Source organism: Chironomus tepperi, unplaced genomic scaffold (genome assembly GCF_022539635.2).
Source record: "Chironomus tepperi strain 1889 unplaced genomic scaffold, CSIRO-AGI_Ctep_v1 contig_376, whole genome shotgun sequence".
Taxonomy (NCBI): domain Eukaryota; kingdom Metazoa; phylum Arthropoda; class Insecta; order Diptera; family Chironomidae; genus Chironomus; species Chironomus tepperi.
Genome location: NW_027226498.1, coordinates 237,195 through 259,971, shown reverse-complemented (window position 1 = coordinate 259,971; position 22,777 = coordinate 237,195). Strand labels below are relative to the sequence as shown.

Below are 22,777 nucleotides of genomic sequence, written 5' to 3'. Positions count from 1 at the left end.
TTCTAATCATAGCAATTGCTGTTAATTAAGGTAAAATTTCGATTATAAAAATTTGTTTTCACAAGGATTAGGAATTTCGTTACTTATACTTTTTTCAATATTGAGAATTTTTAATAATTTTAGCTTAATAGCTTGATTCTGAGTACTAAGGAGCACATTTTAAGATGTATTAGATTAGGAACCATCGATTAGACCACCAAAGAAGCTATAAAAGTGTTTAAATAGTCTGAATTTTGCTTTTGAATGATGTCAAAAACAACAAATGGAAATATTTCCTTAATTAAAGTATATTAAAGGTAGCAGATAACATATATCGGTATTAAACGGGTGAATACATGATATAGGGCATTAAAAGAAGTGAAAAAGTAAATAAATTAAGAGAAAAATCATTTTTTGTGAAAAAATTTATCTGTGGAATCACCGAGCACCTTCCATTGGTGGCCGGGGAAGTGACTTTGACTCTACTGGATCTTGTGTTAATTTTGGGGAAGTGACTTTGACCTTACTGGGTCTGTTATTTATCAATTAATAATTGTGCTAAAATATTTATATTTACTAATATTCACAAATCACGCTTAAATCATGCTATCAAGAAATATTGATGGAATAAAATGCAATTTTAATTAATGTTTTTATATCCATACAAACTTAATACCCTGAATTTAAGTTATAAGCCACTACCCGTTACTAAGCTTAGTAAAGAAATTTAACTCTGGAAAAAAATTTTGTATCCGTTAATAAGCCACTACCAAAATGCCATTAATTAAACTAGATAAAATAATTTAATCGTTTATAAATGACATATTTGAACATTGGCAATTCAGGGAGTCACCCAGAGTTGAAAATAAATATGTAAAATAAAGTTTAATAATCTTTTTAGCTTGATCTGTAAAAACAAAAAAAAATATGTAAATGCAGGGGCTTAATTTTTAAGGAATCACTATTACGATTTTTAAATAAAACAAATTTTTTTATTTTCATCAACTTTAGTTTTTACTTTTAAAACACAATTATGCAATATGAGTGCCTATTAAAATAACGAATTTCAATAATTCGAAACTTCATTTTTGCAAAGCTTCATTTTTTTGAAAAATTCTTCATACAAACACTATAAATTTCAAATTTTAAAAAACCGTTGATGATATCAAGTATTTTGTTTTCGTCAAAAATATATTTTACAGTTAAATTATCTTATTATTTTGAAGAACTAAGCTAATTTAATCGTTTTTAAGGTGAAAAGGTAGATAATTTAATTGTAAAATATATCTTTAACGAAAATAAAATACTTGATATCATCAACGGTTTTTTAAAATTTGAAAATTTTGTTTGCATGAAGAATTTTTCAAAAAAATGAAGCTTTGCAAAAATGAAGTTTCACTAATGCAATATTTTCTATTTTTGCATTTTTGAAATTTTTTTCAAATAGGTAGGGTAAACAACCTAATTTTTTGTACAACCTATTTTTTTGTACAACACTAAAAATGATTTTGTAGCACTTTTCAGACAAACGAATGATTGAATAATCATTCAAATGATGTTTTAACAATCCTGACAAGTTTTCAGGATGATTAGAGCAGCCAGTTCCTTAAAAATTCGAAAATAATTTTTCACGAAATTTTTCTTTGATTCCACAAAATTTGTAATTTTTTAACATCTCACTTTTCTGGAAAACCCAATACTTTTATTAGTATGTTATTAGGGAAAAAAGTAAGCTTAATTACACTGCAATTTATTGTTCGCTCTACTATATTGCTATCAGTTGTCTAAACAAAGATATTTAGAAATTTGTGAAGTTAATTTTTCAACCTATTTTTTTGTACACAAAAACCTAAATATTTGTACGTTCAAAAATAAAATAACTGCCAAAATTTGTATTGCTCGAATTGACTCAAAATATTAATTAAGTTTTTTCGGTGGATTTTTTGCACTTATTAATCATTATCTTGATTATTATTATTAGTTCAACGTTAAAATGTAGTTCTGAAGCTAAATTAAAATTAAAATCACACAAATTATATATTTTGTAACGGTTATTTTTAATTTGAACGTCCAAAAATTTAGGTTCGACGTGTACAAAAAAATAGGATTTGTGTACAAATATTTAGGTTGAGACATAAAACTACAAATTTTAAATCTTGTGCTGCTTAACAACAAAAAGTATTGCTTAATTCTAAAAGTTCAATCAAGGAAGTATGATATAAAGCAAGTTGTGGTATAAAAAGTTTGCTTTAATGTAGAAAAATTTTAATTTGAATTTTAGTAAGTGGAGTTTGTACAAAAAAATAGGTTGTTTACCCTAGTTTAATAAGACGCTTTGTCTGTTCGTTCGGCTGGAACGCGAGATCTCAAAAACTAGACATCGTAGAAAGCTCAGGATTGTTTTAATAGCTCAATTCCATCGATTTGTTGGGTTATCGGTCATTTAGAAGTTTCAAATCAACGCATAAATGCTATAATTAACAATTTTTCATTTTCATAAACAACAAAAACAACAACACGTTTTTTCATTGTTTTACAGTGTTTTTCAATGTTTGTCGATGTTTTTACAGTGTTTACTGAACAATGTTTGAATTTTTTTTGACCGTTATAAGGTTTGAATTATGAAGTTGATAAAGTTCTTAAATTTTTGGAAGCTTTATATGGATCTTGTTTTTAAGATCTGAAAGTGACTTGGATCTTACTGGATCTTGGTTTTTAGGTTTGGAAGTGACCTGTATCTTACTGGATCTAGGTTTTTATATCTGAAAATAACCTGAATCCTACCGGATCTCGTTTTGTGGGTCGGGAAGTAAACTGGAACCTACTGGATCTCGTTTCGTGGGCTAGGAAGTGATCAGAATCCTACTGGATCTTGTTTTTGAGGTCTGTAAGTGACTTATTAATCAGTTACTGATCGCTGGTACAAAAATGCGCTTAAGTCCCTCGATCAATAACACAAGGACTTTTGTAATTTTTTATTTTTTTTTACTCCTGTTTTGCATGTGATTCTTAATAAATGCAGGTACATTAGTATTTATTAATTTCAATTAAAATGAAAATCTTATATTATATGGAACATTAACAAACGATTAGAATCTATATTTCAATTTTTCACAAAAGAAAACATACAATTTACGTATAAAGACACTAACTTCCACGCCTTACTTTTTATTTTCATCCAACTTTCATAAATCAGCTTGTCTTTAGTCGTTTTATTTCGTTTAGGACTAAACAATTTGTGAAATTTGTTGAACCGAGTCCGAGTTATATAAGTGAAATGTCTTCTGGAAAACTGCTATGAAAATTACTTCGCTCATCCAACTGCTTTCAAATTTCAGGGGTTGTCGGACTGTTTACAATTGGGCTTCGCTCTGAAAACGCTCTGAAAACCAAAGCACATGATACGGAAATTTGAGGTTTATTAAAAGGGAGCTAGGCATATAGCGGAATTACAGAAGGACAAATAAACTAAATAATACTATTAATAGAATTATAATAATAATAATAATATAAAAATATTAAATTGCAGATCACAATGCTAAAGTTTTGATGAGAATTTTTTAAAAATGCATCTTTTCATCATTAATTTAATGGGTTTTGTAGAAAAGAATTCAAAAATTTCTTAACGCTTTAGGGGCCGTTCACTTATTACGTTCGCTTTTTAGCGGGAGGGGGGGTCTAAGATTTTGTAACAGCCTCAACGAAAAAAATTTTTTTGGTAACGACATTTTGTAACGAGGGGGGAGGGGGGTCTAGAAATTCGTTTTTTTGCGTAACGTAATAAGTGAACGGCCCCTTAACAGAAAATCATTATTTTAATAACTTTAATCCAGTTTTTGACTAACTTTTGATATTTTGCATTGTAATTAAAATTGACATTAAAATGAGCAAGTACGACTAATTTTTGTACCTTAGAAATCATTATTCATAAAATTACAAGCATTTTTGTCCAAAAATTCAGAATAAGAAACAAATTTTCATTGTCAGAAATCGAGTTTGTTTTTCAAATTTCGGCTTTATTATAGTGTTTTATTTAACATCAAAATGTTTGTTTTTTAGAACTAAACGAGATAGACTATTTCAATATTACCCCAAATATCCAGGAAAAGAGAAAAAAGTCAATTACATTACATTTCTGATACTGAAGTTTCGAACGACTAAGCCCTAATGCAATTGAAATAATCTCAGTAGATAGAGTAAAATTTAAATGTTTGTTGACACTGAAACTGTTGATAATCTTGTGATTTAACTTAAAGAAGTAAAAAATCCTAGCTCTCAGCTTAGATTGTAAATTTCACCTGTTTGATGTATTGTGGTTTTAGAAGTGACATAGACAATGAGTATAATCATGTAATCGAATCTTACTGGACGCATGTTATGATAACAAAAATTTGCATTTATTAACTAACCAATTACCAATTGCTACGTCAAAAATGTGCTGAGGTTGCTCAATAAAGAATGAGGATATTCATGTTTTGTAACAATTTTATTTCATAAATTTTGTAATAAAAACTTAACGATAAAAGCTAACGTTGAATTCTCATGAAAGAAGAAAATGAGTTTGGAAACATCGTCTAAATTATAGTATAGTTTTTAAAATAGAGAAACAATCCTAATTGATTGGTTTACCATAAAAAATGCTCTTCTAATTCGATTCTGATTTTTATCCGTTGTATGAGTCTCATGATATTTATAAAATATTGGTAGGTATTTATTCCTAGAATATTAAAAATTTTAAATTGAAAATCTTGGTAATCCAAACATCTTAATGTGCGTAATACCTTAATTCATTTCTGAAATACACTTTTACTAGTGTTTGCATTTTTTTTAAATCTTTCACATATGATAGAAGTCTTTGTTTAATTTCTTAGATTTTGATCCATGTATTATTGTCAATTATATAGAGAACATTTATAAAATATTTTTTTTATCGCTTTTATGTTTTATTTTAAAGTGTGAAACTATGGACATTTTATAATACTTTTGTGTTTAGTTTTTTTATTTATGAGCTATAAAATTCGTTCTTAAATGCATATAGACAACGATTCTTGACATACTGATGATAATAAAATGAAAACTTCCAAATTTACCGCCAATTGAGATTTTGATAGAATGCAATGTTGAAACTTTATCTCATGTTAAACATCGATAAATTTTACAAATATATCAAGAAACACCCAAGCATTATTAAAATATATAGATTAACACTGTCTAGAATTAGTATTTCATGTAAACTTTTTTCGTTAAAGCTTTACTACTAGGTTTATTTCACATTTGTTTTTAAACAGTGTGTTAAATTAAGTTAATTGTTGTTTTTATTTTATTCTTTTTCTAAGTGTATTTAATACTTCTCTATTAATTTTAGATAGCGTTATTTAAATTACATCTTTACTTTTATTAAGATTTTATTTGCATATCTTTTCAGTTTTAGATTTGGTATTATTATTTATTTTTACCGAGTTTTCTTCTGATGACTGTTTATCCAATTCTATCATGGCCTTTTGTATTGCTCGTTCAAGATGTAAGTTCAATTTTCTCCCCCTTCATTTTGGTAAAAAGAAAAAAAAAATAAGATTTTAATTAAAACTGCTTAAAATATTGGCATTGTTTTAGATAGCAATTGATTTAAATTATAAATATTTCATGCATTTTAAAATTGACAAATAATTTATCTACTGTAAACTAAAAGAATCGAGCAAGTTTTACTACTTCAAAAATAATTACCACAGAGAAGCAAAGGACAAATAAATTTATCGTTTGGTTATACCAAATATTTTAATTTTTGATTTTACTCATGCATTATAAATTAAAAAATTAAATCTTTTGAAATTTAAAATATTTTATCGATTTTCACAGCTTTGTTTTAAACTTTAAATACCTAAAATGTTTAATACCTATTTCACTTTTGACTTTAAAAAAAAAACAACACAAAAATCAAGAAATGAATTTTTAAGAGTCTCGAAAAATTATTAAAAGGATGTTTATAAAAGGAAGAAAGAGGGCAAAATATTTTATTTAAAAATTTTCATTAAATTGGAACGAATGGTTAGTGTTCTCACTTTCTTGTTTCCTTTCGTGCCATATGATGAGCTTCAAGACCATCAGATAAACTTTTCAATGTACTGCATTGTACCATTTCAGTATTTTGACGACCATTAGCATTAAACCATTTCACCCAAACACAGTTACTTGATATTGGCTCGTTATCAGGTCCATTTACAATTTTTCCAGGCCAAGCATCACATCCACGTACAACGCCCCATATCAAATCACCAACCTCAAACTTTGATTTTATATCCTTGACAATATTGCGATTTTTATCATTATCTATTTTATTTTCATTTTCAAACTCATTATCATCTTTAATGACTAAAGCAATATCTTTGCTGTTACGATTTATTGAGTCGATTGACAAAATCTGTGATGAAGAGCAAGTTGGATCATCAGAATTTTTCATTTTGTCTTGCCCAACGATTGGTTTTATATTATTAAGAACTGGAGATTCTTTTAGCAAATCAAAATCACTTTTTTCAGAAATAATACAGTTATCGTCTTTTAAATCATCCTTACTTATTGAAGAAAGAACCATTTTATAATCTTTACAGTTACTGTTTTGACTATGTGTGTTCAATTGGTGCTGATGCTCAGTCGTTGATGATTCTGCAATTTTGATTTACTCAGTACATTTATAAATTACTTTTACTTTTTTAATATGTAGTTACAAAATGATATTATTTTTCTAAAGTGGTTCTAAAGTTTTAAGGTTACAAGAGTAATACCAAAAATGAATAAATAAATAAATAATAAAAAATAATACCTAATAACTTATTAAATAATTTTTTTAGTTCTTGTGCAAGATAATAGGATGGAATTTAAAAAAATAGATAGAAGCGCTTAATCAAATATTAGATGAATGAATATATCTTTTGTAAAGCAAATATGACTAAACTAAGGATTTAATGTATGCCTCTGAAATAAAAAAAATACCGAGTATTTACAATGAGTTCTAGGCAGAGACTTCAGACTTCTAGTTGACTCAAGTCGAGTTCATTTTTTTTTAGTCGACTCCGAGTCGACTTCAAGCCGCCAAGAAAAATTATTTTTTCTCAATCAAAATAATTTCTGATTACGCATGTGAAGCATATATTTATATACAAAAATATTACAAAATCAACTTTTTTCAAGTTTATTTATTCTTTTTTGATTTTTTTATGCAAGAAACTTTCAAAAAAAAAATAACTAATAGTCATTAGATTATCTTCTTTAATTTTAAAACATTATAATAAAAATAACAAATAATAAATAAATTAAGAGATTTTTTCTGTAAAAAGCTGGAGAAATTCCAATTTCATTTATTTGTAAGTATCTTGCATAAAAAATCAAAAACGAATCAAAAATTTGAAAAAAAGCAGATTTTGAAATATTTTTTTATGTAAATATATACTTCACAAGCGCAATCAGCAATGAGTTTCGTAAAGAAAAAATAATTTTTCTTGGCAACTTGAAGTCGACTCGGAGTCAACTTCGAGTTGACTTGAAAAAAACACTCGAGTCGACTTCAACCATATCGACTTCGAGATCTGGTTCCAGGTGTATATAAATATTACATAATACTTTTACCGGGTTATTTTAGTAAGCACTAAATCACTAAATAAAAAATAAATCGTTAAGTATAAATCGGATAAAGTACGCACTCATGGAAAAAAAAATTCAAAAGAACTCGTTCTTATTTAATAGACTAATTAAATCCCTTCCCCAATCTAAAAACATCATATAACGGGTTTTTATATTTCAAACATTTTAACTGATAATACAAATGTTTTTGTTTATCAAAATAAAAAATTACAAAAGTACTCGTTCTTATCGAGTTACTTCAGCGCATTTTTGTCCCAGCAATCAGTAATTGATTTTTAAGTCAGTTCCCTGTCTATAGAACAAGATCCAGTAGGATCCATATAACTCTCAGATCCTCAAAAACAAGATCCAGTAGGATCCAGGTCACTTCCAGATTCGCAAAACAAGACCCAGAAGAATCCAGGTCACTTCCAGATTCACAAATCAAGATCCAGTAGGATTCAGGTCACTTCCAGACCCACAAAAACAAGATCCAGTAGGATCCATATAACTTCCAGATCCACAAAAACAAGATCCAGTAGGATCCATATAACTTCCAGATTCACAAAACAAGATCCAGTAGGATCCAGGTCACTTCCAGATCCATAAAACAAGATCCAGTAGGATCCAGGTCATTTCCAGATCCACAAAACAATATCCAGTAGAATCCAGGTCACTTCCAGATCTAAAAACAAAGATCCAGTAAGATCCAGGCCACTTCCAGACCTAAAAAACAAGATCCGTATATAACTTCCAAAAATTTAAGAACTTCATCATTTAACGGATTTTCATAATTCAAACCTCATAACGGTCAAAAAAAAATTCAAACATTGTTCAGTAAACACTGTTAAAACATCGAAAAACATTGAAGAACACTGTAAAACAATGAAAAAACGTGTTGTTGTTTTTGTTGTTGTTGTATATGAAAATGAAAAACTGTTAATTATAGTATTTATGCTTTGATTTGAAACTTTTAAATGCCCGGGGCGCCAATAACTTTATGGAACTGATCTTTTAAAACCATTCCGAGCTCTCTACGATGTCTAGTTTTCGAGATCTCGCGTTCCAGCCGACCGACCGACCGAACGACCGACCGACCGACCGAACAAAGTGTCTTATTAAGCTACCTTTTTGAAATAAATTTCAAAAATGCGCTAAAAATTGTTATTTATAGTATTTTTAACTATCAAATGTCCGGCGTTCACTTATTACGTTACGCAAAAAAACGAATTTGTAGACCCCTAGTTACAAAATGTTCATGCAAAAAAATTTTTTTTGTTTAGACTGTTACAAAATCGTAGACTCCCTTCCCCATAAAAAGCAAACATAATAAGTGAACGGTTCTTTATGGATTTAGATAGAATGAAAGATGTCTTAGTTGTGCATAAGCAAGCATTAATGTTTATGTTAATGAGATCAAATTGAGCAAGCTAAATTTGAAAGGAAAATATTTTGCTGAGTATGATTGCTTCAATTTTTCATAGTTTTTAATTAATTGAAAATTTATCGGTGCACTCACATCGGTCACGAATAACAAAGTTTTTAATATTTAATTGTATACATTTAAGATTTTCACTTCTAAGATTGCATTCACATATTTTTGTTGATAATAATAACAAAAAAACAAAAACAATTATTAAAAGTAAACGGAAGTTCAATTAACTCTTAGTAAGGGTGGCCAGAGGAATTTCGCATAATATCTGAACACTTTTAGAAAAAATCGGGATATTGCTAAGTTTGGCACTGTTGGGATTCTTTTGGACTATTATGAGTCTTAATAATCAAATAACTACTAAATTTATGTTAGAAACTTGCAAAATGTGAAGAAAATAATTGAAATTCCGAAAAAAAATATTTTCAATCCTGGGCAAGGTCCAGGTTCAAGCCCAGGAAAATATTCAAAATTTGTCAAAAATTCCAAAATTTGTATGAAGTTTTCGAATTCTTGAACAATCGGGAAATTTTGAGGCTTTGACGGGACACAGCAACAAAATACAGCAGATGGCCGCCCTACTCTAAATTCTCATTAAGAAAATTTGATTAGAGTAAGAAGTTTTTGTTTCAAAAATTTTCAGTTCTTTTTAAATATAGGTTTGCTCCTTTAGATATATACCAGAGCGACACAAATGAAGAAGGTTCCGCCATGAAGCTTCGTTATAGCAGCTTTAAGGATACCATACAAAGTAGGCTTCCATTGGGCTTTAGTAAAAATGCTTTGGCTAATTGTCTTCTCTCGGAAAAGCATGCAAAATAGCATAAAGTAAAAAGCTTGTAATAAAATATTTAATGGTTTTATATTAATATGAAAATAAAAATGTTTACGAACATCAAGAAAATAAAGAGTAAGCTAGCAGATCAACAAAGATTCTGTATTGATTCAACATATAACATAATATGAAACTTTTGGACAAAATAAAAAATAGTCAAAGTAATCTACAAATTAAAAAGTAGTTTTAATAGTGATAAACAAATGTATTTATTTGATAGTTGTTGAATTTTTTCAATACTTCGTCTCCATTAATAAAGAGTTGGTAGGACTTCAATGTGGAGGCGCCTTAACTGGAATCCGGACTCCAAAAGAAGTGGAGTCCTACTCCACAAAGTCCGGACTCCGAGACTCCATGGAATCCGCGCAGTCACATACAAATGTTTAAAAAAATGTTAAAAAAAATCAAAAATTTTAAAATACTTTTCTAACAAAAAATTTCAATTTTGTATGGGAAGTCCGGGCTTCCAAAAAATAGTGGAGTCTGTCGGCACAAAGTCCGGACTCCAAAGTCCTGCCAACTCTGCATTAGTAATGCTTGAATAAAATAATTGAATTAAAATAAGTAAAACAGTATAAAAATGAATGACTAAGGATGCTTAAACTATTTTATTGTAATTAAAAAAATACTGCTTACCATGTGAATCTGGACGTAAGGGACTCTGGGTATTATTATCAAAATAATTTGTTGTATTTATCATGCTATATAAGGGTGGGGATCTAATATTTGATGATCTTGGCTCCAAAGGCAATTTGAAAATAGGTTGTGATGTGCCTTAAGGAAGAAAATAAATATATAAATAAATACCTAATATGTTTTTGTTTTTTTAAATTAAATAAGAGAATAGCGTACCTGTATGATTTAAATGTTGGTGAGACAATGGTGCATCGATAAATTGATGACACTCTGGTGATATCACATTTGAATCTAGCTCTGAACTCGATACCATATTATTGCTCTCACTTGATCCATTACTTTTTTCACTCCCACTAAAAAGAACATGATGAACATTTGTTACTACTTCAACAGGACTACGTGGACTATGTGTTGTTGTATCTGGTGGAGAATTAGCAAAATGCTGTAATGATGATAATCCTATTTGTGAAATTTTATTATCTTCTTCATCAATGGCGTTTAAATATTCATTGAGATCATTAATCTCATCCATTTCAATTGTTATATCATCAATGTTCATTATTCCGCATTGACCATCTATCATTGAGCTACTGTGAAGAATCTGTTGTGATGTACCGTGATGCAGCTCTTCAATCATGTCAGGTTTTTCGTCAAATGATAGTTCTAGCTCATCTGCTTCTTCTTCGCATTCTAATTCCTCATCTTGTTCGACTAAATCGAGATTTTCCTCATCTTCTTCTAAATTTTCATGCTCTTCAATGACGTTTTGAATAAATGTTGAGTTTGAATTTTTTGACGAAGAAGCATAATGCATTGGCATTCCTGTTCGTGTAGCTTTGTTGATAATTTGGGGAAAGAAAGAGTTTTGTTGTTGAGTCTTATGCTGTAACATTATTTTACGTTGAATTTTATTGTTATAATCGTTTTGATTTAAAAATTGTGCTTGCTGAGGAGCTAACTGAGTCGTAAGATGTCCTGGTGTCTGTGTAAGAATCTGAGGTTGAGTCATTATTTGTTGTCCCTGAGATTGAATTACAATTGGATTTATAATTTGCTGTTGTTGTTGATTTTGATGAGCCGCCGACTGTACAACAAATCCCATCGAGTTAAATGGCAATTGATTCATCAAATTTACATGTCCTCCTCCTTGAACAATGTACTGCTGACCATTATTAGTAATAATTGTTTTTTGAACGGGCTGTAAATGTTGTTGTGTCGGACCTGTTCTAATGATATTTTGAGGAGCAGTCATAATATTATTGAATGAAGGATTTTGTATCTGTACAAAAGAATTTCCATCTGATGATAAAGTCATAAGTTGAGAAGGAATTATTTGCTGATTTCCAATAAAGTTCATTGGTTGCTGAATGAATGTTTGGCCATTCTGTAGTATAATTTGTTGACCAGTGTTTGTTGTTGTTGGATGTGAAAATTTATTTTGAACAAATATATTTGGTGTAGAAATATGAAAACTTTGTGGTGTTGCTGTTGTTGGAATTTGTATTAAACTTGACTGTTGAGTTGCTTGTTGATGGGCAGATGAGTCTGATAAAGGATTTTTTCTCTTTCGACCTTTCTTCTTTTCAGGATTTAAGATTACTTTTTGCTGTTGAGCAAAGTTTTGTAAATATGTTGAGTCATTTAATATAGTAGCTGATTGTGGAATCAAACTATTTTGCAGAAGAACAGATTGTTGTCCTAATGTTAAATGATTGTTTCCTCCAAATAAACTTTTTGGAGTAGAAGTTGTTGCTCCTCCTGTTAATAAAACATTATTTTTTTGAGATGCAATCAAATTGGAATTACTTTGAATAATTTGATTGTTTTGGAAAATTAATGGTTGTCCATTTACGATGAAATTATTAGGATTGGTTTGAGTTGTTGCCAATAAATTTCCGTTATTCGTTTGTATAATGATATTTCCATTTTGTCCTGATCCTGTTGTTTGGATCAAACGCGGATGATTCGGATTCGAATTTTGAATCTGTACAATTGAGTTATTGTTCAAAACAATATTTTGTGGCTGTGCTTGAAGGTTAGATGATGGCATTACAATAAATTGCTGGCCATTAGAAGTCATCATAACTTGTTGATTCGAACTATTGTTTAGTTGATTGATTAGGCTATTATTATTGTTATTATTGATGCTACTATTGGAATTTGTCTTCATTTGAGTCACTATTGTTTGTGGTTTTTTCTGTATAGATGTAATTGTTGATGTCGGCTTACGAATGGAGAAGTTACTAGAAGATGGAGTTGTTAAACATGCAGTTTTTCCCGCAAGAACCGGAGTCATTGATGTTCTAATGACCTCTTGTGTTGATGAATTTCGAACATATTTTAGAACCTCAGACCTGTCAAAATTATTTGTCGATTGAACTACAGTCTCAGTTATTGCTTCTGCTGACGATGATGTAATATCGCTATTGGTAGTACTAGATGACACAGGAGATTCCTGTGAAACCGAAACAAGTCGTCTTGAATGTTTTGGAGGTCTTCCTTTTGGATTTGTCCTTAACTTTTGTTGATCTTGCAAAGTTGACAATTTAGTTTGTTGTTGTTGTGTTATATCACAGTTTCGTATCTGAACAATTGCATTTGACATGCTCATATTTTGTGTCAATGTTTGTCCACTAATCGAAGAAAATTGTTGATTTGGTATATTTGGTGTTTTAATAACTTGTTGTACTATATGACGCTGAGAACGTTGCTGAAATTCTGTGGAGTTTTCTTGAATTGTCGGAGAGACCATTGAAGTAGTTACATCAGGACTGTGTAATGTAGTTATTGTATTGTGCAATAATGCTGTTTGTTGATTTAAATAGGCTGTAGGATCTTCTTTAAATGTCGGTGGTCTCTTTCTAATAATCATCTTCTCATCGTCAGCCGATTTTTGTTCAAAAATTTGAATTTTTTGCGGTTGATTACTAAACTGTTGATTCTGATCAATCGTTATCATTTGTCCATTGAATTGAAAAATTGGAATTCCTCCATGAGCTGTTGACGTTGAAATAATTGTTGGTTGAATAGATTTACTGTTATTTCCGAATTGATTTTGCATGACATTTTTTCTCCATGGTGGTAATTTTGAATTTTCGGAAATATCATTTTCTTCTTTAACTATTCTTACATTTACCAAATTTGACATATTTTGAGGGTCGATTTGTTGTAAAAATTGTGTTTGTTGACTTTTAGATTGCATCACTATTTGTTGAATATTGTTAGTTGCAATTTTATTATTATTTTTATTAAACGCACTTTCGCTGCTATTACACATTGAACTTTGCCTGATTTTATTATTTACTGACGTAACATATGATGGCAACAGACATTCTTTCGTTTTCTTGTATCTCAAATTAACTATTTTTTGTTGATGCAGATTATTGCTTGCTACATTTAAAATATATAAAAAAATGTAAACCTTTGTTATTTATGGGTAAAATGCTATTCAATGATAATAGGCATGTCTTATAAAATTTAACGATTTCTTGGGCTTCAGATTTTTAAATTTTTATAAAAATCACTATTTAAAAAATGATCTCAAATTCATAGAATCTCTTGTTTAATGTGGCGATTTTAAATTTGTTTACATCATATATTATTGTATATATACAAACATAAATTATTTTATATTAGGTACGATATCCCTAAAAAAATATACGCTAATCTTCAATAAAATTTGAAATTTTATTGCACAATGTTATTTCCTATATTGAATAATCCATATTTCTGAAAAAATAAATGTTTTGAACATTTCACTTGGATAATAATCACTGTGGCAGAAAAGTTTGTTGAACTTAAACAAAAAAATTAATGAAACATAACAAAAAAAATTTTTCGTAACCAATGCAATTGAGAGTATATTTCTTCAAAGGAAAGATATAAAAATACTTTTTGGAAGTGGAATGGACCACAATTTCCAACAACATATTGTTTTCTCTTTAAATATTTAAAATATCTATAAAAGCAAAACATTTTCCTAAAAATAATCAGACTTTAGCTTGAATTCAAAGTGTATCAATATCTAGTTAAACTCGTGATATATACATTTTTAATCAATATGGCAATAAAAATTAATGTAAGAAAAAGTTTTAAAAAATTTCCAATTTCTTCTTAATTCATATTTTTTAAATATTTTGATAGATTATTTTTGTGGTTTCCTTTGCATTGACGATAGTTTTAAATACAGAAGTAGTACTTTGTGGAGGAGGTGGAACGTAAGCATTAAACTTTTGTACTTTGTACTACCGAAATATTTCTAATTTATTTTTCTTAGTCATCATCAAACAGTTAAAATTGAAGTTCCTTATAAAATACATACAGTTCATCACCATCATACCGAAAAATATCCAGTTTACAAAAAAGTAGAAGTACCTGTAGTTAAAGAAGTAAAAGTGCCTTATCCAGTTCATGTTCCAGGTAAGCTCATAAAAATTAATGAGTTACTTAAATTATTAATATGATCATTCATTTCTTCAGTTAAAGTACCCTATCCTGTTGTCATTAAGCCTCATGTTGTAACTGTCCCAGTTCATCATCACCCAGTTCATACAGAAGAACATCAACACCATGAGTCACATTCTCACCATGAAGAACATGATGATAAAGACTGGTAATCATAAAAATCTCACAAGTACATTTTTAAATACCCGTTAATATATTTGTTAAATATTGTAACTGATGGTAATAGACATTAAATATAAGTAAAAAATTTAGAAAAGCGTATAAACATTTTTTTTTAGCATGCTTAACAGAATTTCAGGCACAGAAAAACTATAATAAATCATGCACGAATCGTTTTTCAAAAGGTAGCTTAATTATAAACTTTGCTCGTTCGTTCGGCTGAGATCTAAAAATTTTTTATCTAGACCTCGAGTTATTGCGGCGTCGGACATTTAAAAGTTTTAAATCAACGCACACAAACTTAAGATAATTAACATTTACAATTTGTCATTTTGGTAAACAAAAACAGATTTTTTTAATTATTTACAATATTCTTCCTTGTTTTCACAGTGAAAATTTGATTTTGTCGTAACAGTAATAAAAATCTGTTAAATCATGAAATTCCTTCATCAGATGTTGATCTGGATCTTGTTTTTAGAGTCGGGGAAGTGGTGAATTGGACCTTACTAAAATTCTAGTTTTATGTCGAGTTTTATTTAAAAATATATATTTTTAATTTTTACAAGAAAAAATTACAAAAGTTCGTGTTATTGATCGAAGGACTTAAGCACATTTTTGTCCCAGCGATCAGTAATTGATTAATAAGTCACTTCCAGACCTACAAAATGAGATCAAGTCGGATCCGGGCCACATCCCAACCCCCACACGAGATCCAGAAGGATCCAGGTAACTTACCATTCTACAAAACGAGATCCAGTAAGATAAAAGTCACTTCTAGACGTAAAAAACAAGATCCAGTAAGATTTAGGTCACTTCCAGATCTGCAAATCAAGATCCAGTTAGTTTATCGAAAAAATATGCAATAAAAATAAAATTTTAAAAAAAATTGATTAATTATAGTATTTATGCGTTGATTCTAAATGACCGATAACCCATTAACTCGATGAAACTGAACTATTAAGATCTCGCGTTCCAGCCGAACGAACAAAGTATCTCATTAAGCTACCTTTTTGAAAAGATTTCAAAAATGCTCTAAAAAAATTTTTTACTGGAGTTTTCCTTAATTCAAACATTTTTATTCTAGGTACCCGAATGATTGAGGTATTTTCATTATATTTAATAAACCTTATTTCATTCTTCATTCCCCAAGAAATTTAATAATATCTCAACTGCCAATTATCGATGATCAAAGATTATTTTTTTAAAGAGCATAGAAGGGAAATAGGTCATTTTAATTAAATGTGCTAGAAAATTATATACGATGTTGAATTATAATTTAAAAAAACTCAAAATCACAGAATTTCCAAACGAATTTGTCACAAAACCCATTTATTATTCAGTATGCTCAAATTCACATGTTGATTGATCTTTAACTACGATATAATTAGCAATTGTAATCAGAAATCACTTCTAAAAGTCCCGAGAAAATTTCTAATAATCCAATAAAAACTTAAGAATATTGACTGAAAGTAGGTTTACAAATAGTTTGGCCGATCAAAACATCCTTTTTATATGTGATGTAAACAAACTTCGCACCATTAAACTTCCCAAATAGATGCGTTAGCAAAATACAAAAGCGCTATTTTGGAAACAATTTGATCTATTTGTTTTATTTTGATACATGTAATAAATTTCTTCTATTTAATTCATATATTTCAATAAACAAAAAAAAAGTAATACATGATTTCATACCGTTTACATGATTTTTTTCTGTTTGACTCGATGTTATTAATTTCTTTTTATGCTGACAATTAGGGTCATATTTAATATCTTCAATTGGTGTTTTTAATGGCACATTTGGAACCTGGGAAAAAAATAGAATAAAATATCAGTGATTAATTCATTTAAGCAGATTTTTTAAAATTGAAAATATAATTATAACTTACATTTATATCAAAATTAAAGAAGAGTTCAACACGCAATGGAAATGGTAGGCCACATTTACATGTACCTCGGGTCAATAAATAATTCTTGACTTGCTTTAAACTTGTAAAGCCGATTCCAGAAGGACTAATAAATTTTAAAAATCACCATTAATATTATGTAAAAAAACAGATCAGTGATTTATAATATCAAGGTAGTTTCAATAAAATTAAATAATACTTGGGAAAACGGTAGTTTTCGGATTATTTCCGTTTTTATAAGTATTATCATATTTTTAAAGCCCCTATCCTTTACTAAACTAATGATTCGATATAAAACCGATTTTCACGATTTTGGAAAATTTAACTTATATCGAAAAAATTACAAAAGCCCTCGTATTATTGATCGAGGGACTTAAGCGCATTTTTGTCCCAGCGATCAGTAATTAAGTAATAAGTCAATTCCAGACCTCAAAAACAAGATCCTGTAGGATTCTGGTCACTTCCTAGCTCACGAAACAAGATCCCGTAGGATCCAGTTTACTTCCCGGCCCACAAAACGAGATCCGGTAGGATCCAGGTTACTTGCAGACCTAAAAAACAAGATCCAGTAAGATCTAGGTCACTTCCAGACCTAAAACACAAGATCCAGTAAGATCCAGCTCACTTCCGGATCCTAAAAACAAGATCCATATAAAACGACCACAAATTTAAGAACTTCATCATTTAAATAATCTTTCATAATTCAAATCACATAACGGTCAAAAAAATTTAAACATTGTTCAGTCAACACTGTTAAAACATCGAAGAACATTGAAAAACACTGTAAAACAATGAAAAAACGTGTTGTTGTTTTTGTTGTTTATGAAAATGAAAAATTGTTAATTATAGCATTTATGCGTTGATTTGAAACTTTTAAATTACCGGCGCCGCAATAACTTTATGGAACTGATCTTTTAAAACCATTCCGAGCTCTCTACGATGTCTAGATTAAAAAGTTTTTAACGTCAGCCGAACGACCGAACAGTGTCTTATTAAGCTACCTTTTTGAAAAAAAATTCAAAAATGCGCTAAAAACATCAATTTTCTAAAAAAAAATATATATTTTTAAAGCTTTTCTTGGATATAGATTCTTAAACTAACTGGATGGTTTCTATATTATTCATCTATCTTTGAAACTAGAAATCCATAGCTTTGAAATAATTTGATTTATTTGTTTAATCTTCAAAACTTCATTTTTTTTAAGTCTGAATGACAAAGAAGGAGAGTGAAAATCAGATTTGAACATTTAATAGTTCATGAGATCTTTAAATTTAAAATTAATTTATTTTTTATTAAAAAAGACATCTAAACTAAATAATGTTCTAGTATTATATAAAATTATGAAGACATGTATCAAGAAGAAATTTAATCACAGTTTTGTCAAAAAAAAGTTTAAACAACATCATCGATTAAGTTCTTCATATTTTATTTTACTAAATGCTTGTCAAATGTTATATTTTATATGCATTTTGTTTGAAAAATTACGAATGAAACTGAAGAATTTTGTTTTGTCATTATGGATTTACCTGATATATATAACTTTGTTAACGTGATTTACACGAAACCAACCATTTGCAACGTTTGCTCCTGAATATAATTGTTTTTGCAACTCTTGTTCTTGTTCTAAAACTTTTTGAACATCGCTAGTATTTTCATCTTGTAAGTGGATATTTGATTCTATTGAAGATTCTTGCTTTTTTGATTTGCTTGACGATCTATTAGTTTCTATTGATTCAACATAAAAATTTTCAGGTTGGGAATCATTCAACTTGGTTCCATTATTGTCGATTGCTGATTTTATCGTTTTTTTTATTTCCGACTCTTTTAATAAACAGACTTTGCTAATATTTAATCCGGATTTCACTGCATCGCAGTCGGTTGCTTTCAATATTAAATTATTCACTGCTGACATTTACCGAATAGTATTTATGTCATTATTCTATTGTCCTGTGTCAAAAAAAAAAAAAATCTTTATTTTTTCACATTTCTTATTTCTTTAATTTTATATATATTAGGTAAGTAATTGAAATTAGTGCATATTCTAAATAAAACCTAAGTAGACATTAACCATTGACTTCCGAAAGTTAATATATTTAAGGTTTATGATGAGTAAAGATAAACTATCAAATGGGATTTAAATGAATAGAGGCAATGTAAAGAAAGAGAACTAATCAAGGTCAAATAAACTCGCGCTATTTACGAGATTGTATTATTTTTTTTTGTTCCTTTGACATACTGAAATCGGTAATCCGTAAGCTTGTCTTGAAAGTGATATTTATTCACATATCTATCTACACTTAAACAGAATTTTTAACACATTCATTATTATGTTATACAATTGATCAAAATTAATTAACAATATGCAACTGTTTAACAGTACTAAATCAATCGTTTATAATGTTTAATTTATTATTTATTCCTCTATACCACTCTATACATTTTTTTAGAAATTATTGGTTCATTTGATACAAAGAGAAAGAAAAGAAACTTATTGAACGCACAAGTATTTTATTGATAGATTTGATATGAAAAAATGTAATCATTTAAATTATTTTAAAGGTACTCATTATGAGTAAAATTGTCTTCTTGATGAATTTTCAGTCTTGTTGCAAAAAAAAAATCGAATGATTAAAATTATCTCAGAATCAAACAAAGCACAAAGTAAATGAAAGAAGAAAGTAAAAATTGCATGTTTTGGCATCAGATGTTATTTTTTTTTTAATTTTCTTTTCACAGCGTCACATCATTTAGATACAAAATCAATGAAAGTGTATCATGAAATTGAACATTATTTATGAAAATTTTACTTCAACACTTTGTTACCTGTCAAATATCCATTAATTATATTCATTTTAAATCACTTATAAAGCTTTAGATATTGTTTTTTCAATTTATTTTTCTTAGCTTTATTTGTTGTTGTTGCACAATTTCTTCTATACTTTTATGAACTTTTAAAATGATTAAATTCTATAATTTTTCATGAGTTTCCACCAATTTTAAATTTATGTTTGGATTTTATTGAATTTTATCTTATTTTGATCAGATAAATAAGCAAAATTTATAGTTTTCATTCTCGAGTGTTTATACAATAATATTTTTCGTTGGTTGGTGAAAAATAGGGCACCGTTTGCTACTAAAATTGAATTATATGCATCGGTTAAAATTTGATAAATCTTTGCTCATTCTTTTAAAGTGAGAAAATACTAAATTAATTTATTTTTAAATAAAATAAAAACATAATTTGGATTTTAAGAATGATTTTATTTTATGTTCTTTTTTTGTTTTTATTAAGAATATGCTTACTTATGGCTTATCTTTAAGAACTGTTTAGCTAAAATTTGTTATTTTTAAGATGATTGAATAAAAACGTTGTAAAATTAAAAATAATATTTTTATATTTAGGTATGTAAAGTTGTTAATATTAGAATTATTTAATTAAATACACAGTGACAAAATCTTATAATCATCCATTGCTATTATAATGTATATTTTTGCCGTATGATTCTTAATATTATTGAATACATATTATCTAATATGTTGAGAAAGCAAATATAATTCAGAAATGCAGATAATGAAATAAAAGTTGAAATCATAACAATAAGAATAAATTAAGTTTTTGTTGTATTATATGTTTAATGTTTTCGATCTCCTTTATAATTATTGGTTGTTTGATAAGAAAAAAAAAAAGGTTTAAATAACTCTACATTAATTTATGATGTAGTGCATTGCTGTACGCGAGGTCCCCGACCATGGTAATGATCGTCATCTTCTTCGTAAACTTCCCTATGTCGTCTTTGTGAATCAGCGTTCGGATCATATTCACTTAACATACATTCCTCTGCTGTTATAGGAATATCAACTCGTGGACGTGGTGGTAAGCATTGCTCTAAAGTTGAAACCAACTCATTTGGAATTGCATTTGGAAAGACAACATTAAATTGAATAATTAAACGACCCTTCTCAAATGGATTCTTATATTCGGGTAATCCTTCTCCAATGATGCATTTAATTTCCTTGTCTTTAATAACTTCTCCAGGTAAACTTGTGATGACTAAGTCGCGCTGATCGAGAGTTTTAATAACTTTCTGGAATCCACATAAAGCTTCGACTAATTGCAAATCCATTACCATTGCTAAATCCGTTCCATTTGATCCAAATTGAAAAACTGGATGCTTTTTTACATCTAATACAATGATAATATCTCCAGCCTGAAGATCTGGATCCTGATCTCCTTCTCCACTAAAAACAATTCTTTGTCCATCTAACATTCCCTTTTCCACATGAACCTCTAAAATTTTTCTATCACGAATAGTTTTCTTTCCATTACATGTTTTGCAACGATCTTTAGGATTAATAACCTCTCCATGTCCTTGGCAAGAACGACAAATTTGTTCATGCTTTTGAACAAAACCTGGCATGATTTGTTGAATTTTTATTTCAACACCTTTTCCTTGACAAGTATGGCATGTTTCAACGGCTCCTTTTTTACCACCTCGTCCCTCACATTTATCGCAGATTACATTCTTTTGAAGAGCCAATTTTCGAACAGCTCCATTATAGATTTCCTCTAGTGACACTTGCATTTGATGGACAAGATCTTTTCCCTTACGCTCACGTTGTCTAAAAAACAAAAATTTAAACAATATTATTTAAAAAAAAAAATAACAAAGTTCGTAAAATAACCACTTTAAATGTATAAGTTGAAACAAACTCATTATAAATGGAACATACACATTTGTATACATACACAATACGAAAGTTCGAGAACGTTTTTTTTCTCATAACTAAATATTTACCTGCCACCGCCGAAACCTCCGCCAAAGAACATATCAAATAAGTCCATTGGACTATGAAATCCACCCATGCCACTTGAAGATCCTTTTTTAATAGCAGCTTCACCCCCATCATCATAAATTTGTCTCTTCTCCGCGTCTGACAAAACTTCATAAGCCATAGAAATCTGCTTGAATTTTTCACCTTCATTTGGATTCTAAAAAAACATTAACATTATTATTTTTTATCATGCAGAACTAATTAGACATACCTTATCAGGATGATATTTCAATGCGAGTTTTCTGTAAGCCTTCTTCAAGTCATCGCTTGAGCAGTTAGGTTTTACACCTATTTAATTAGATTTACAGTAGTTTAAAATTTAAGATTTTAAAAATTAAATTTAAAATAATTACCTAAAATGTCGTAATATCCAGTTTCCTTGACCATTATATGTCCTGTATAATTTAACTGTGAATTTTCAAATCCAGAATCAGTAAATAAAGATAATTTATGTTATATTCAATAAGCAAAATAAAAAAAAAATGATTTCATAAGAAATTTAGCTACCTATGTGACGAAAAATTATTAATTTAGCTCTAATTTTAATTTTTAAGCACTTTAATCTTTAAAATTCTTGGAAATCACTCTTTTGTATATTCGTATATTTATTTAATTTATATCGTTTACCCTTATTCTCTCTTCAAACTTCTGATTTATTTTAAGCAAGTTTTTTATTTTTTGCTAATAGCGTGATCGAATTTTTCCTCTAGAAGTTTCTAAAAAAAAATGAGCAACACTGTTGTTGAAAAAATTTTTAACGTTAACTCTCGAAAACTGAGCAAAATTTAAATTTAATATATAACGGATTTATTAAATATCAATTAATATAGATAATATGTAGTAAATGCTAAAGATGATATTTTCAATAATCCAACTGTATTTTTTATCTCGATTAATAAAACAATTTGAAACCACATATTA

The 22,777-nt window shown here is 28.6% G+C and overlaps 2 protein-coding genes and 1 long non-coding RNA gene across 7 annotated transcripts; 1 reads left to right on the top strand and 2 right to left on the bottom strand.

Annotated features, from left to right (window-relative positions):
* Window positions 1–3,974: 3,974 nt before the first annotated feature.
* On the bottom strand, window positions 3,975–20,135 carry sba (six-banded). 4 transcript variants are annotated; one of them, XR_011544933.1, is made up of 9 exons: window positions 19,847–20,135; window positions 18,550–18,970; window positions 17,006–17,129; window positions 16,812–16,923; window positions 10,713–13,886; window positions 10,497–10,634; window positions 6,039–6,639; window positions 4,761–5,520; window positions 3,975–4,696 (listed from the first exon to the last, which is right to left on the bottom strand). XR_011544933.1 is itself a non-coding variant. In XM_070647900.1 (8 exons), exons 2-8 carry the CDS (start codon window positions 18,933–18,935, stop codon window positions 5,385–5,387), a joined length of 4,671 nt encoding a protein of 1,556 aa, XP_070504001.1. In that variant the 5' UTR covers window positions 18,936–18,970; window positions 19,847–20,135; the 3' UTR covers window positions 3,975–5,384. The 4 variants fall into 4 exon arrangements, 3 of the variants coding, with proteins under 3 accessions (XP_070504001.1, XP_070504002.1, XP_070504003.1); XM_070647900.1 differs by having other exon boundaries at window positions 3,975–5,520; XM_070647901.1 differs by lacking the exon at window positions 6,039–6,639 and having other exon boundaries at window positions 3,975–5,520.
* LOC139096207 (uncharacterized) lies at window positions 14,661–15,182 on the top strand. Its single transcript, XR_011544934.1, has 3 exons — window positions 14,661–14,713; window positions 14,773–14,915; window positions 14,976–15,182. It is a non-coding gene; the product is annotated as an uncharacterized lncRNA (long non-coding RNA).
* Window positions 20,136–20,631: 496 nt separating the features above from the next.
* On the bottom strand, window positions 20,632–22,615 carry Droj2 (DnaJ heat shock protein family (Hsp40) member A4-like). 2 transcript variants are annotated; one of them, XM_070647301.1, is made up of 5 exons: window positions 22,484–22,615; window positions 22,210–22,264; window positions 22,068–22,144; window positions 21,820–22,013; window positions 20,632–21,643 (listed from the first exon to the last, which is right to left on the bottom strand). In XM_070647301.1, exons 2-5 carry the CDS (start codon window positions 22,241–22,243, stop codon window positions 20,734–20,736), a joined length of 1,215 nt encoding a protein of 404 aa, XP_070503402.1. In that variant the 5' UTR covers window positions 22,244–22,264; window positions 22,484–22,615; the 3' UTR covers window positions 20,632–20,733. The 2 variants fall into 2 exon arrangements, with proteins under 2 accessions (XP_070503402.1, XP_070503403.1); XM_070647302.1 differs by lacking the exon at window positions 22,484–22,615 and adding an exon at window positions 22,364–22,458.
* Window positions 22,616–22,777: the final 162 nt, after the last annotated feature.